General features: G+C 39.2%; 1 protein-coding gene across 2 annotated transcripts in view; it reads right to left on the bottom strand.

Annotated features, from left to right (window-relative positions):
- ADAMTSL3 (ADAMTS like 3) overlaps positions 1 to 16945 on the bottom strand; it is a 168760-nt gene that overhangs the window by 57993 nt on the left and 93822 nt on the right. For both annotated transcript variants that reach the window (XR_008841284.1, XM_056499487.1), the window contains exons 7-9: positions 14020 to 14146; positions 5472 to 5546; positions 173 to 330 (exon numbers count right to left, since the gene is read on the bottom strand). Coding sequence is in view for 1 of the 2 variants with exons in the window: in XM_056499487.1 (XP_056355462.1) it covers positions 173 to 330; positions 5472 to 5546; positions 14020 to 14146 (360 nt within the window). In the remaining variant the exon portion in view is untranslated. The remainder of the gene's footprint in view (positions 1 to 172; positions 331 to 5471; positions 5547 to 14019; positions 14147 to 16945) is intronic.

The raw sequence follows: 16945 nt of genomic DNA, 5'->3' as shown, positions 1-16945 counted from the left end.
ACATTTTAATTTGTTTGGATTTTCTTAGCATAAAAGATCTCTGGACTGTAATTAGGATTTCTTACTTGCTAGCTAAAAGATTTTGTTGTATTGCTACAAGCTGGTGCACAGCCACCACTGTGTTGCATGTACTTGCAATAAATTTGTAGGTTTGTACATTCACACACCCCACCTTGATAATGAAATCTGCTCCAAGAGGCCCCTGGATCTTTATGATTTCCCTGTCTGTACTCTTCTGAAATTCAACAGTTGTATTTTCAATGACAAATGTTCCAGGAGCATTGAAACTGTGCTCTCCCTTTTCTCCTTGTAGTGTTTTTGACTCTATAACTAAAGAAGAAAAATATAATTAGCAAACTTAAACAGGTTTTTGTTTTCAAGAAAATCAGAAAGTAACGTTTACAACTTTGCCTTGCAAGTACCAGCAGCATATGTGCAGTTAAACACACACATGGAGAATCTGTGAGAAAATTAACTGCTTCAGATTAAAGGCTGATAGATAATTGCAAGACAAGTCAACACAGGAATATCTGTCTGAGCACACTTTTCTTTCATACCAGAAGCACTTCTGAGACAGTTTTTTCCTACACCAAGTGCTCTGTAACACTTGATACAAGCAATAGCTTGAGCAGGAAAAGCTGAAAGAAACTCAAAACTGACAGAATCAATAGAGAGAAAAATACCTCATACTTCCATTCACCTCAAAAGCCAAGCAATCTGAGCAATCAGTCTCCAGAGAAACCTCAACAGTGCCAAGCCCACCTGACTCTCACCTCAATACCTGCATCACTGTACCAAAACCATTAACTCAGCTTGGAGTATTCCCCATGTGAGGAAAAAGCAGGGCCAGGGGTTGGGCAGCTGCAGCTGGGGGAGGATGGCCCCTTCCCAGAACAGGTGGTGATGAAAACCCTTTCTGAATTGTTCCCTATTCCTTGGAAACAGATTAAACTAACAGCCCACAGCCTCCAGAAGACAGATGAAGCATTTTAAGATTAAATCACTTCCAGCAAACTGACTGAACTGTAAGTGGACAAAGCTAAAGGAAGATATTCATAATGAAGGTAGAATTTTGGGCTCTGTGCAATACAGCAGAGAGGCACAGCAAGATGCATGACTTGAAATACACTGCTCTGGTTACAATCTACCAGAGCACTGCATGAGAAAAGCATGAATCTCAGATGAGCTCAGGGCAAGCTAAAAGGAATCTTTTGATGAGCTATAAATACCCTCTTTCTCCCACTACCTTGCCTTTTTTGGTACTTTAAACAAAGTTACCTTAGCCAGGCTAGATCATTTAGGTTAAAAGCATCAGGTTTTACCTGCACTGAAAACATACTCTGAATGCTGCAATCCATCATTAACTCTTTTCTTCCTACATATTTTTTTTAACAAACATGCATTCTGGAGCACCCCAACAAAGAGAATAAAGAAATTATAGAATGAATTCAATTCCTTGAAAACATACCACCATTATCCCAAGCTTCTAAGCATTAGGTTCCACTGTGCTCACAGGTATAACAAAGATCACATACATGGCTGGGAGGAAGTTTCAGGAAGGATTTGTTTCTAGGAAATTACTTTATGTTAATCACAGGGTAGGAATCTAGGGGTGAATAAAATGTACTTTGTCAAAGAGAAAACATAAATCTCTAGGAATCAATGTGCCCCACTGTCCAACACATTTCCATTAGGAACAAATAGATATAAACTAATCCCAGAAAAAAAGCAAGCATTTAGATGATTACTACACATTTCTGTTTGTCACTTTTATGAAAGTGCCCTTTCCTGATTGCATTACAAAATAATTTAAAATATATGGAACTCAGAATTCTTGGATTAAGCTTCTGCAAGCCCTGGTCCCAAACTTACTGCTTAAATCACACACCTACTACTTGATCACAAACACTGCTTTAAAGTAAGTAATAATGCATGGTGCCTGTTATTGTCTCATTTTTTAAAATAAGTGTAAAATGAAATCTCAAGTGCTTCCAACTCTAAATAAATTCAGTAAATCCTCAGGAGTATAAGACTCCTTTGAAACTAGCATTTAAGATTACAAGGTAAGGCATCCAGCTGGTGCAAAAAGATGATGAAAATGTTTATTTGGTGACCTCAGCTCCATTTCTGAACAGTCTTTTTATTAATTTTCTTAATAAAAAATTTTTTGGTGTTTTTCAAAGCAGAAACCAAGAATATTGTTCAGCAACTAAGAAGCCAGCAACTCTCTGGGAGCTGACATATATTTACATTGGGGCTACACTAGATGTGGATGCAGATCATGTGTTTATTTGCAAGGTCCAGCTATGAGCCATGGCCTGTACCTTGGAGGTCACACCACTGAAGCTCAGAACAGCTGCTCAGATTTTTCCTGTGTCACACAGGGACATGAGGAGCTATTCCACAGCACAGTGGATAACCTCTGATGCAATACATTCCTGCTCAGTAGTATCTAGTGCTTGTCATCACAGGCCTCTAAAACAGAGCAACACCAAGCATTTGGTGTATTTAACACATACATAGCACAGCATAACATAATGATGCTTACTGGGGAGCAATTCCTCCCTCAAAAACTGTTCATTTACTGATTCCAGAGAAGTGACTGAGAATAAAGGTTTGATCAACTGGTTTCATGACAAGGTTAAGAAAATAATTCAGCAAATATTTATTTGTTCTGCAGAGTCCTGTTATGCTAAAAACCTGGGAAGTTTGACTTCAGGAGTAAGCTTCCCCATCCTAAATCAATTCCTTGAGACTCCAGATGTGAGGAGTCACATGGACAGGGAATTCTCTAGAGTGTCCACTTGTTTCTGTGCCTAACAGGGCAATCACCAGTGGCAAAGATTTATAATTATTATATAACTACCCGTGTTTAGTTACTTTTTCCCCTTAACAAAGATGGCAAATGCCTTGCCCAGCTGTGCACAGAAGCCCCATGGCTGAAGCTCCCATTCTCTTGGTGGCAGGAAGGAGCAGGGCAGTGTGGCACAAGAAACCCACTGCAGATGGAAGAGCTCCCAGGGAAACTGCTCCTGCTCCCAGTGCAAAAAAGAGCAGGTATGGAGCTGCCCAAAAGCTGCTTCTTTTCTGTGATTCATTTGTAGGTAGCACAATACAAAACTTTCTTCTCAAAATGCAAACAACAAGCAGCACTGTGCTCCTCTGAGCATCTGTCAAAGGCAGAGCAGTGCACAAACCCACAGCTAAATGCTGTCACCTGATGCAAATCACCGTGAAAAGAGAAAAACTGACAAAAAGAAAAACAGTTTGGATCCTTTCAGCAACGTTTAACCTCCCCAAGTTCATGAACTCAGTTATCTAGCATTAGCCACTTGTAAAAATATTAGCTTCTGGTTTTCCTGTTTCTTCTGCTGGAGGATTAATTTCAGGGAACTTTCAGTCTTTCTTTTGATTCTAATGCTCTTAAAACAACTACTAGAAAAGACATAATACATTCCAAATCAAAAACAAAACCAACACAATGAAACATTTCATTCAGACCCATTTTTGTGCTAATTACTTGGTTATTTTCCACCAAATCTTTCACCAAACCCAAGTAGGCAGAAGAATAGTAACCCAAAGTAACATCTTGGCTCTCTGATGAATCTGTTGCCTGCCTTAAAGTGCCCAGAGACACACAAAGTACTTTTTCTAACCAGCTACAAAGAAATGCAGTCCTTTCTCAAACACTAACTGCTGGTTGCAAAACAATGCTCAGAGCATTTCTTTGAAATCTGTTATGTGCTACATCTCCAACCACATTGCCATTTTTGATTAGTCCAGCAGCTGTGCTTTCCTGGAACAAGACCAGATCATAAACCCAGGATGAAGCACCACTGAACACAAGATAAAGGGAAAAGTGCCAGACACTCCATAGTGCTCTTTAAGTTTTTGCTGTTGCTGCTGCCTCTACTTGAAGGACAAATATATACTGGTAACAGGAGGCAGTATAAAATTTGAACAGCAAGGAGTCCCTGCTTCACCTGTTAAACTCAACTCCTTGCAAGCCAGGAAAAACATCTGTGACAAATGGAACCTGTAATAATAGGTGAATATTTTTAAAATTCTGGCTTTATAAGTTGATGAAGTTGCAGACAAACACATGCAGTGGGAACCACCTCTGGAGCAGCAGCTCTTGGAGCCCTGGCTATCAAGCCAGAAGTGAGTGTCACCTCTCTCCCCACAGCAGCTCTCAGTAGTTTTTCACCTCTGCAATTTTAATTTTAGGTAAAAAATATCTAAATCCTCACAGATTTGCAAACAGATGTGCTGGTGGAAGTGGTTAAAGGCACATTTCACAATTCTGATCCAGCTAGAGAGAACTAACAAAGGTGATGCCAAGCCACAGCTTCTTTACAGAACCACCCTGGGTAGGGAGCCAGGAGCACTCTGTACTTGGTTACTGAGTTGCTGCTGCATTCCTCAGGAGCTTTCCAGAAATCCCCCAAGAGCCACTCAATCTAGTACTTTTTCCTCATACAAAGCTGAAACAACAACTTCCTTCTGCAGAACTACTTAAGAAAGTCCAAGAGTCCTGACCTGAATGGTCAGGATCACTCCTTCACACATCCCCTGCAACAGTTTTAAAGGAATATTATTTATTTCAATATAAGTTCAGCCCTGTACTTTTTTATATAAGCAGTATATCTAGAAGTTATTGTCACTCTGGAGCTGTTCTGAAGAGGGAGTTTTATTTCAGTTTTTTCTTTGAAAGGATGTAACAATATATTTCTGAAAGCAATCAAACTGATGAGCAAAAATAAAGTGAATTTTTTACTTCTGTTTACATATCTCAGAGCTGAAGTTCTTTTTGTTTCCATGATCCAGGCTACATCTATCACTTCTACAAATAGAAAATAGTTCAAAGCTAAATGAATAGTTTATTTCATTGCTTGGTATGGCAGCACCACTTACAATTGAAGCCATTAATTCTCCAAGCAAACTAGGCCTATGGATAAAGAAATTGATATAAATACTGCCATATAAGAAAATATTGGAAAACAATTGTCTTAACAAATTGTTTCTCATTGGTGGTATGCAATGACTAAAAATAATTACAAGGAAACAGGACTTCTGTAGTTGTTCACTCTACTTCATTTGTACCTTGATCACTTGTTCAGGCTTCAACAGAAATCTGGTGCTGAGCTATGCAAGTTGATGATTCCACACAGAATCCTCTGGAAGTATTTTTTTTGCATGTTGTTTAGAAGTGTACTATATTTGAGATGCCTAATATTGGTTTAAATGGAAGGAATAGAAACCACCATTATGTATTCTATTTCCTTTTACCAGGTAAACCTTTCAGTGTTCTCTAGGACTATCTCCAGGCTGGATGTTAATGATGGGAAGAGGAATCAAGGTATCAAGGTCATGATCTTACCCATATTTTCCAAAGTTTGGATGAGTTCAGATACAAGGTTCTGTTTTTATCTTCTGCCTATGTATAAATAGATAAAACAGCTCAGTCATACCAAGGTGTGCTGGTCCTTTCAGGGTAATTCTCACACTGCGACTCCCATGTGGTACAGCAATCACAGTTTCTTCCCCTAGGAAAATTAAACAACTGTTTTAGAAGTTATCTTTCATCAGGGAATCTGTACATCACATAATTAGACTGAAAACCGTCAAATGTGTCAAAGAAAATATTTCACAGCTTTCACAATTTTTCTATTAAAAATAATATGTTATTTTATTACCCACAGTGTACTGAGTCTGTTTGCTATGTTATGCAACTACTAAGACCTACAAATGGACTTGTAAATCTTGCTTTCTCTTGGAAAATAATTTGTTATTAACAATAACAACTGAAATGTCAGTAGTGTATTAGGAACATATTTACACTCCGTTGTCCCAGTTTTATTTTCTAATCACTGAATTGACATAAGGAATCTGCTAAGTAGTCCTTCCCCCTTACAAAAATCTGCAGCTGCTCAGTCTCATTTTGCCCACACCTCATTTCCTGCTGCAGGTCACAACTTTAATAAGTGGCAGGACTTACAGGAAATAAATCATCTACTTAACACTAACCCTTAACCAATTACAGACCAGTTAAGAGCAAATATATAATAGCTATAAGGTACATGTTATAACAGTGTCTGCATCTAACTTACCATATAAGATCATTTCTTCCAGTAAGAGGCTCAATTTAAAGTGAACTATAAACCAAACCAGCCCCCAACAGGACATGTCAATACAAAACAGCTTTTGGCTGTCTGAGAGGCCTCTTCATATATAAATGTGCAACACACTTACTTCAGTGCACTTTACAAAGGCAGAAAGTTATTACTTCTCATTTCAAATGTAGGAAATCTGTGGTTTGCCCAAGCAAACCGAGTTACCATTCAAATCAACAGACTAGAGACCCTCACACCAACAAAAGCAGTGCTCTGAGAAAAGGGCATCCACAGGGATTTCTACAAAAGGAAGAGAGAAGCACCCAAGGAGCTGTCACCCATTTGCACCATGGCCCAAGTGTAAGGCAGGCCCTGCCCCGTGTGCCCTCTGCAGCTACATCCTGCACAAGATGCTCTGTTAGTGATGGAGCTAATGCACATCCAGTGGCTGTGCACAGGAAGTTCCTTACTGCAGATTCAAAAAGTAACATGTGTTGAAGGTCAGTGATACACTGGCCCCAGAATTACCCATAAAATATTCATTGGAAGAATAGCTGAGTTTAATTTAAACTAAAAAATAGTTGAAAAATGTTTCTTTCCACTTTAAACCAGACCCCTTTATGGTAGATGCTAAATTATCAGCTTCTGGTTTACATCTCCTTAGCATAAGTATGATTTCCTGCCAAATGTTCAGAATACTTCAAGCAAATACTGCAATTATTTTTTCTGAAATAAACACCTTCTTATGTTACAGTTTTTATATCATCAATTTCTAGGAAGGACATTTAAATATAACAATTTATTTTGGATGTAATAAAATATGAGCTTTATTAATTTCATTCTTGTGTATTCCACCAGAGCGAAAAATACTACAGTAAAACAATAACACAGCTAAGGAGTCCTGGAAAAAACATTAACTACTGAACCACTTAATATCTTTTTTTGCATCTTGGTTTTTCATCAGAGGAATTGCTAAAGATAGCCAGGAGGTAGTGGGTGTGTATATCTTTAAAGTAAGGAAATAACTCCTGAATTCACATGTGCTCGACAGTATTTGAGAGAGAGCAGGTTTGAGGGGCCCATCTGTCCTTACTTGGTGGGGAGCTGAATCCCATCCTGATAACAACCAACAGTCAGCCACAGCACCAAACCTCAGATAAAAGTCAGATTGTACCAGCTCAGGAGGAGCTGCTGCTCTGAAGTGGAACAAGGGCAGCCCCTGCTCACAGACCCAGCCCGGGCTGCAGATGTGCACAGATGTGCAGGGCTGCTCCTCTGGAGAACCACCAGGGTCCTGCTGTGCTTCCTGCACCTCCCCACAGGCAGCCCCTGCAGATCCCTTGCAGGATGCCTCACATTCCTTCAGCAGCACTGCAGACATTCCACCCTCACCCAAGCACTCTCTGATATGGCCCAAAAGTCTCACGGGGGTGCTAAATTTGCTGTTTCTCTGCAGCACAGACAATATTACCACAAAGTGTTTTATTTGTATTAGAGATGACTAAGCTCAGCACCACAGCAGCAGTCAAACTCTGCAGCCCACAGACCTGTCAAGAAGTCTGACAGCAGATTTTTGTAACCTGACTGAGATAATTATGACCTAGGGCAGTCTTTCCTTGAGGTGAAGCAAACCATAGGAAAAAAATAAATGTGAGATTTTTGGACTTCTGAACAGAGATGAGGGTTTGGAAGAAATGGGACAGAACTGACCATTAGGGACTCCTCTTCCTCCTCTTCCTCCTCCTCCTAGGGACAGCTTTGAAACAATAGTTATGGTTGTCCAGATCTGGCTCCAAAACTATATATTCCAAAGGTCTCCAGTTCTCAGCTGAATGTAATTCATATTCTTACAGAAACACAAGGCTCTGTAAACCCATTTAAAATGGTTATGCTGTAGATTTCCCATTAAACCAGTAGAGTCCACACTGCTAAAAGCAATGAACTCTTCCTAAAATATAAGGGGAAATTACTAACCTGAAATCCATACTGAGAATTTTCGATTACCTTTTTTTCCCTTTACAATATTTATTTGGAAGTTAATTGCTGACCTTTGTCTAAAGCTGAAAACAAATTAGCCCAAAATCATCTGGAACATACAGAAACACTAGATTCAAACATGTGAGCTCACATTAAGGCTCACCTGAGCCTTAAAAAACTGAGAAATAGGTGAGATACAGTCTCTCTGTTGGAACAGTGCTTTAGGACAGGGATTCCCAGCAGCAGTGAGTCATCTCCCTCCACTCTCACCCAGACTCTCCCAGCAAATGTGTGCACACTACACACAGCACTTGCTGATTAAGCTCCTGCATTGCTTTTTCTTTAGATGGCAAGGCTTGATCCTGTTTCTATGGTGTTAATGTGGATTTAGATTTTGGATCTCAATGAGAGCAAGATCAGACTCCCTGCTATGGTAAGACTGGGAGCTAATCCCCAGGATCAAAATAAAGGAGCCACATTCCTAAACTCAATCCAGTTCAGCAGGTTTTATTTATTTTTCCATGTGGGCCATGGTGGACCCATTTACTGTTTCACATATGGGCCAGTTGGGATTTTTCCTCTCTCCTCTTATAGCAGGCCAGAGGGTTTATTTCAGGTCTATAAAAAGTGTTTCTTTCTCTGTATTTGCTCAGAACTTATTTGCTGGTTCTCTGGTTCTGATAGAAGACCTTTGTGCTCTCAAAGTACAAACAATAGTCCAGGAACAACTACAGCACACAGGAAACAAAAATCTCAAAATATTTGGAATCTTATCCAGTGGCTTCCCTCATCCACCCTGGCATCAGGCATAATTTCAGAAGGCACTGCTGAGAGCTTTGTGCTGACCTGCCTAATGAAAGCAAAGCCAAATACACCAACTGGAGAAAACCTAAAAACATGCAGTAAACAGCCCCTCAAAAAAATGGACCTTAAGGAAATGCAGTGCAAAATAAGCAATGAAATAGCCAATGATCTTACACAAAAATTTCTTCAAGAAAAAGGGAACATGAAAGTATAGGAGGCTTCATACTATCTGTAACAGCCCCAAGTAAACCAGTCTAAGTAAAGGGATGTCTAGACTGAAGCAGTTGGTGCAGAACATCCACACTACAAAATTACAGGTGCCTTGTTGGGACTAATTCCAGTCTGATCCCATGGACTGGATATCCTGCAGCTTCTGGAGAACATCAGGTGCTTTTCTGGGAGACATCTTCTGGTTTAGCTTCATCCAAAATATTTGAATTTATGCTCTCCAAGACCACTCTAGGATGTGAACTTATGAGCAATACATTAGGGCCATGATGAAATTTGCTTCAAACAACATGCTCCTTATCCATACTGAAACATTAATGCACTGGCATTCTATCCCTCCCCACACAGTCTTCCTGCCAAACCAGTCCCAATTCCCTCTTCTGGCTCTACATATAGTTGATTTTTCCCCTTCCTCTCCAAGTGTTTTTGACTCCATCTCCCACCCAGATTCCTTATCTAATCTCAGTCTTCTCTTCCTCTTTTCCTGGACTCAGTGTGTCTGTACAGCCAGTCCTACATCCTCCACCCACCTTCTCACATCTGCCTTTCCTTCACTGCATGAACAAACAGCAGATTTTTCTGTTCAGCTCATCTCATCTTTCCCTCTCCCCATGTGATCTCATCACTCCCTGTCATAAGTCTGCAGTTCAGGAGATTAGAAGTTCTCCACAAAATCTCTTCTGAATGCCTGAATGTGAGGTGGGAGGCATCACAGAGTTCATCCCATGGCACCTGCTCCACACTGCAGTAAAGTAAGAGCAGCCTCAAGAAAAAATTTCTTATTTCTGGAAGAGCAACACATTAATGCATTTTAAGGAGGCTGTACACATGCAATCTGTTTTCAGTCAGGGCTTGTAACAAGCTAGAGAGCACTTAAAAGGATAAGTTTTCAGAAATTTCAGCTGTTAACATCCAAGAAGATTCCACAGAAACTGAAGGAAAAGGTTGGGTTTTTTTGTAAAGGTTGTAGTAAAATATGTGTTGATGTTCACAGACATTGCAAAAGACTTATCCATGACCAGAAGATCATTGCCTGCCAAATTTCAAATCCCTGATCTGTGATCAAGTCCAACAATGGGGGGATGTTAAGACATATTAAAGAAAAGCTTTCAAGAATGTTTTGACAGTGGGAAACAACATGTTTTTCTCCTCTGTGTCCTTGGAAGATGCTGAGCTGTTTTGCCTGAATTTTCTCCAAAACACATAGCACCTGGCATGAGAAGTTTCTGACACAACTGTCTAATTTTGGCAAATAGCCCTTCATATAAAATGAAGTATCAGGCAACCTTGCTAGCTCCATGGATATTGATCTCAAAGAGGGAAAAAAAATGTGAGGCAGGAAGTTGTCACAAAGTTGAGCTGTGCCAAAGGCCTCTGTTTAGATAAATGACCAAAGTGAAATTAGGTTTTTGGTTAAGCATGCCTGGGAGGATGACATACATCATGTGAGAAGAAGTGACCAATGGTATATTACACAAGTGCCAGAGGAAATAAAGCACATTGCTGCATGGCAAAAGGAAATTCAAAGTTACCAAGCCATCACCAATGAAAGCTTTCACAGAGAGCTCTTCAGCAAAACATTAAGAAAGGCAGAACTTGCAAGTATCTTGCAGTTTGGGAATCAAGTAAAACCAGACTGGGACAAGTCCATGCCTTCAACTTCACCCCCACATTGAACCAGCATCTTTTCTTGCATGTTGGTATCAGAACCAGAACAATTTCCTACCAATTCTTGCCAACAATGGTGCAGAAAGGAGATATGAGGGCCCAATCCTACAATTTTTCCATGTGCACAAAGTGCAGTAGAGTTAATGGGAGTTCCATGCATTTAATACTAGAAACTTCAGGCCCATGATATCTCATTTCCCAGTGGGATGGTACATTTTACAACCTATTACACTTTTTGTTTGAATATCATTAGTCAAACCTTTAATCATTTTACCAGAATGTTAGAATCTGGCTTGCTGACAGAACTTTAACTTACTTTGTCTTTCAAAGGCAATTAAGTGTTAGTGGAAAAAAATAAACTTTTGAAATAACTGTTCATTTCATATTTGCAAAACAGTAAGCTCTCTTTCACTGCTGTTTAACTTTCTGATCAAAGACATTAATTTAATGTAAAAATATATAAAAAGATAATAAAAAAAAATTAGTCCTTCATGAGAAATCACTTGCTATCAATGCCTAAATTTCTTTGTTTTAAAATAAGGGCTAAGATAACCAAGCACTTTTATTTTCCCTTTTGCCTCTTTTTTATACTAAAATCTTTGGCTCTTGCTTTCCTTCCAGTTCTTTAATTTGCTTCATTGAACAGTAAAATTTACATCCTGCTCACAGCCTTAAGCTCCCTCTTAAATACATGTCTGTCATGTGTTGATATTTTCTCAACACTAGTTCTGAAAGCTTCCAAATGACTCTTTGGAAGATAATGTGCCTCCCTTCACTGATATTTTACCACAAAGAAAGGATGGCTTTATTTCCACATCTCATTCACACACAGGATGATTATATGGAACTCACTAGACAGTGTTGAACAACCTGACCCAAAAAATATTTTGGCACCATCAGAGTAACCAAGAAAAACATCAAGTACTGAGTTTAGTAGCATGTGTACTGTTTTGCTTATACCACTGGTAATACATTCATATCATCCAGCCTACTGCAGTGCAAGATAAACCCAAAACTTGGCAAAACTGACATTTTTCCTCAGAATAGTCTTTCTTGGTCTTTGATTTTAAAGGACTCTTAAAGAGACACTGAATTATGACAGAGGAAACAATGAACCTTGGGCATTCTTCATAACCTCCAAGGAGATCAAGTGATGTCAGCTGTAGTCAGCTTTTACCTGAGCCAGAATTCCACAACTGAAATTAATATTTTCTGTCACAAAATGGCACTTTCAAAACCAGATCCCTCTTATCACTTTGTCTTTACTGTACTTCCATCCTAAGCAGCAATTAAATGTGAAACTTTTCATTTCACTTATCATGAATTATCCAATCAGAGTCACCAACCCAAGAAGTTTATTTGGGCTGCCTTAGAGCTAGCTATGGTGTCCCCAGGAACAATTCTTCTCCAGATCTCTGCTGCTGTAAAACTGGAATAGACAATTCAATTCCTTTCAATTCCAGCTGATCTTCACATCAGAAAGGGAAAGAGCTATTATTTTGTGCATATATATCCCTATATATCTGTATCTATTTACATAGAGACACAAAACAAATACAGCTTGGAGACACTACAAAAATATTTACTTTACAAGTGCTTGCTCTATGCTGACTAGAAGCTCTGAGTCTTTGATATGGCAAATGAATAAAAAGTGGTCTCCCATGAAAATTCTTTTTCAGCTCATTGTAAGCATTCAAGACATTTTCTCACTCTTTCATGATGAGAAATTTTATAAGTTACTGAACTACACTCTTCCATCAATAAAAAAGACCTCTAGTCAAAGCAAGGCAAAGGCTAACACTGATAGACTATCTAATATGTAAAAAAAGCTCTTTGCCTTGTGGAAAATTATCCTATGACTTTAAAAGTTGCTGCCACACAACCAGTCACTTTTTAATTTAGATTGTCTTTGCTACACACATGTATTGAGTTACAGAAATGATGCACCTGCACAGTGGTACCCAACACCCTTGCAGGGCAGTACAAGACACCCCACTGCGAAGCAATAAGCATTGAGATAACAAATAGACCAGTCCACGTTACATCCAAACTGAAGCATACTGCAAACAGTGGCATTAAAAATCCCATGGGAATAGTTACAGATACTGCAATAAGACTTTAGCACCATTTAATACACAAAGCTCTTTCAAAATCAGGGCACAAGTGAAATCCTTGCAGGCTGAAATCCAACAGTATTCAAATAAAGGCAGCTGTCAAAGGCAGGTGCATCACCCATGAAAAAGAAAAGCTGGTTGCATTTGAACCTTGAGCACTGACTTTAAGAGCACTCTTCTATCTGGTGACTTTGCAGGAAGGTAATGAACCCTAAAGGCCCCATCTCCATGTGACAAATGCTTGTGGCTGAGTTCAGAAAAAAAAAAAAATGTGAGGCAACTACTCATATGATAGACACATGGGACACATGCTGTGAGATTCCAGGGAGCATCATCTGAGAGGGTGGAGAGCACCAGTGTCAGAGGGGAGTCTTTGCATGGAAAACCTTGCCTGCATATCAAAATAGCCAGACTCTTCAGACTCCAGTAAAGGGTGGAATTCCAATATCCTTCCTCCTCTACATTTGATATTTTCAATATTACTGAGACCTACAGAGTACTCCCAGTAAGATGTTAATTATTTTGAGAAAGAATGGTGAAATTTGAGCCAAACACACAAGAAGAGATGGAAGTATTAGTCCCTTTCCCTGTGTGCTTTTTGTACCATACAAGTAGTAACTTGGCCCTGAAGTCCAACTGTCTTCCAACACAAAAAAAAAAAAAAATAAAAAAAGAGAAAAGAAAAAAAAAAACACCCAAAAAAAATCAAAGTTAATTTGAAAACCAGGTACTTTCAAGCACATGCCACTATTTCCATAAAACCATCCATAAGATGTTTGCATTATTTAAAACATTGCTGAAGCATCACATATATTGCAACACAAGGACACCCTCTAAAATAAGATGTGCATCTTGATGCTTATTCCTGATAGGATGAAATGAGTAGCTCTATAAAAAAAAATATGCATATCTCAAATTCTTTCCTAGCTATACCTAATGTGTGGTATCCCTCACGGAATTTCAATAGACTAATCTAGCACAGACTTTAGAGTAAGTAGCTTTGTACAACTGCAGACAAGTTCATGGTTAAAAGGTCACTGCAATATGCATGCTAATAATATACAAGCAGAAACACAGTCATGGATAAATTACCATAGGATCCATTTGCAACCTACTTTTTTCTGGTGAGACATGTGCCTTAGCTTGTCCCCTCACAAGCCTGCATGTTGAGCCATCTCCTGCACAGATTCCACAGTTGTCCTCCTTGGCATTGCTCCCAAGTTGTCGATCACAGCCTACTGCCTGCCAACATCAACACCACAGTCAAAGGAGGGCAAAGCTGTAGTAGACATGCTCAGGTTTCTGGAATTTTATTTATTATGTTATCCTTTTGATTTTATGAGTTGGCCTCATTCTATCAAAGCATATCTTGCCATTTAGGATTTTAAAAGCATGCTGTCATTTCCATGATTTTAATGATGAACCACAACAACTGATATATTAAGCTATTCAAGCATAGGAAATACATGAATCCATTTCCCACTACTTATCTGAATGAATACCATTGAGCATTATTCTTTCCAACACAAGGCATAACTATGTTATTTACAATTTGGTTTTCATCACCTGTTTAATTATGTCTGAGAAAGGATAAATGCAATTAAACAATCCAAGTTAAAATTTTAAAGGGCACTCAGCCTTCAGCTTCATAGTCAGGGAGTTTAGGGCAGTGCTAACATTCTGGCCATTCAGAATTTAACTGAAATTTGTGTAGATTATTTGTCATTTGCATCAATGTCAATTACATACACATTTGCTAACCAGCTTTTAAAAACTTGGACGAGTCACTTCTCACCTTTTGATTTTTTCTGGTTCATGAATATAAGAACCATTCTATAAAACTTTCCAATAATTATTAAAAAAATACTCAAACTTAAACACTGCCAAAAATTCAAAATGCAACTTTAGAAAAAAAGTCTGTCAACTGAAAACCCTCCAAATTATAATGAAAACATTTTTCCAGGTTTTTCCTCTTCTGCATATCAATCAACTCCCCAAGAAAGATGGGAGTGAGAATGGAAAGACAAAGAATAGACAAAAATTACTAAAAGCACCTTCTTGATGAATGGAAGACAAATATTCAGCCTCACCTAGCTTACTTTTCATCATTTCATAGAAGAATTTTTCAGGGAGTCCTACATGCTGAACAATGTGGTCAAAAGTTGATCTCCAGCTTCAAGTTTTCTTAAGTCAGCCTACATGCCTCTTACACCCACATACCCCTGAGAAGGGCAGCTAATTTGTCATGGGTGTATATATTTAACAAAAATCCAACCTGACAAATGGATAGAAAACTGGAAAGCCACAGTTAAAAGCAGTGCTAGAATTCTGAAAGTGGCCAGCACACGCCTCTTCCATGTAAAAATGCTTGGAAGGGGCAGGCTCAGCTGCCAAGATCCACTGCAGGTGTGCTGTGCCAGCAGTGACACAGGATCCCTTGGAGAGCTGGGGATGCAGTGCACACCAGGGGCAGGGCTGGGTCCTCCAGCCTGAGCTGACACACACACAGACACACAAATCACACACATCCACTGCCAAACACGGAGAAATGCAATCTCAACCTTCCACATGTCTGTGGAAAAGAAAACAAAGCAGCCCCACCTCCCCCTGCAGCCCCTTTCCCTCATTTTCCCAGTTCCCTACAGCCTGAATTCCCTTAGAGGAGGGCATTAATTGGGACAGTTCACAGTGCTCCAGCTGAGAGACCTGCAGTGAAGGCATCTCCTTCCTAAAGGCTTCAGACTTACCAGAGAAACCTACATTTAGCAGCAGGAAATTATTTTATTCCTGCAATGAACAGGATCTTAATCCTATGTAGGCCAGCAAGGAATTAATTTTAAAAATAAATAAGTCATTTAACGCTAACAGTAAATCATTTCAGTTCTAACAAAAACTTAGTTGTAAAAATAAAGCAAATTTACACATGTGTGAACTCAGACCATTTAAAAACAGGTGTTTATTTACCACACAGAAGGCATGTGGGAACACAGTACTACAATTTAGGCATGGATTACAGATTAAAGAATTTGTACTTGTCTTTATTTGTATTTGTCTTTTTGTATTTGTATTTGTCTTTAGCATTAACTCTGGGTTCATTACTGGCATCCAGAAAAATGTAAAAAGAAAAAGTTTGTAAACAAATGACTATAAACATGTCTATCTTCACACTTCATAAGAATTTAACATCGAGAAATGAATGAAAACACCATCTAAGAAACAGAAACTGACTGGGTCACTCTGTGAATCATCTCAGCAGATGAAATTTCATGGGATGTAATAATACAGTGCTCGACACATTTGCCTCAGCATTGACAACTCTTTCAGCTCCCAGCTCCACAAGAGACTTTCTCTTCTGACCTTTGAAAACTCCTGTGCTTTTCCATTCCAGCCCATGGAAAGGGTCTGACTGCAGATCCCCAGCTGACAGAGAGGCTGCATGAACTAATCTCCTGAAGTTTGTGAAGCAGATGTTGCAGTGATGGAGACCACATCAGTGGTTGAGAGAGTCTATTTTTCTCTCTGGAAGACTTTTTAGCAGTAGTTACTGCTCTCCACTGATTCTCCAGCCCTTATTCACATAAAGGTACTGCTAGAACACATCTCTCATACTGCAATCTCCTTTTCCAAATATTAAAAACTGTTTATTCACTCATCAATTAATTTCAAAGGCAAAAATAAGCTGCACATTGTGACACCCTGTGTGGAAAAGTGCTGTTTTTCTCAGTTTAAGCTCTTGCATATTTTAGCTACAGATGCTGCAAGTCTTTAGTGGGAGGAGGGCACAGAGCAAGCAGAGCAAGAGCAGCCCATTAGGGCCCAACGTGACAATAACAAACATCCAGACTGGGCTCTCACCCACAGCCCCTGTGAAAACAAACTCCCATTGGGTGTAACACAAATTACCCAACTGTGCAAACAAAAGGCTTTATTGTGTCCTACATGGAATGTAAGAACAGATAATCAGCACAGCAGCACACTTCAGAGGACTGTTTCATACAGTATTATTGCTGATTTTTTAATAATACACAAATGCCACAGAAA

Source organism: Oenanthe melanoleuca, chromosome 10 (genome assembly GCF_029582105.1).
Source record: "Oenanthe melanoleuca isolate GR-GAL-2019-014 chromosome 10, OMel1.0, whole genome shotgun sequence".
Classification (NCBI taxonomy): domain Eukaryota; kingdom Metazoa; phylum Chordata; class Aves; order Passeriformes; family Muscicapidae; genus Oenanthe; species Oenanthe melanoleuca.
This window is presented reverse-complemented; position numbering and strand designations above follow the sequence as displayed.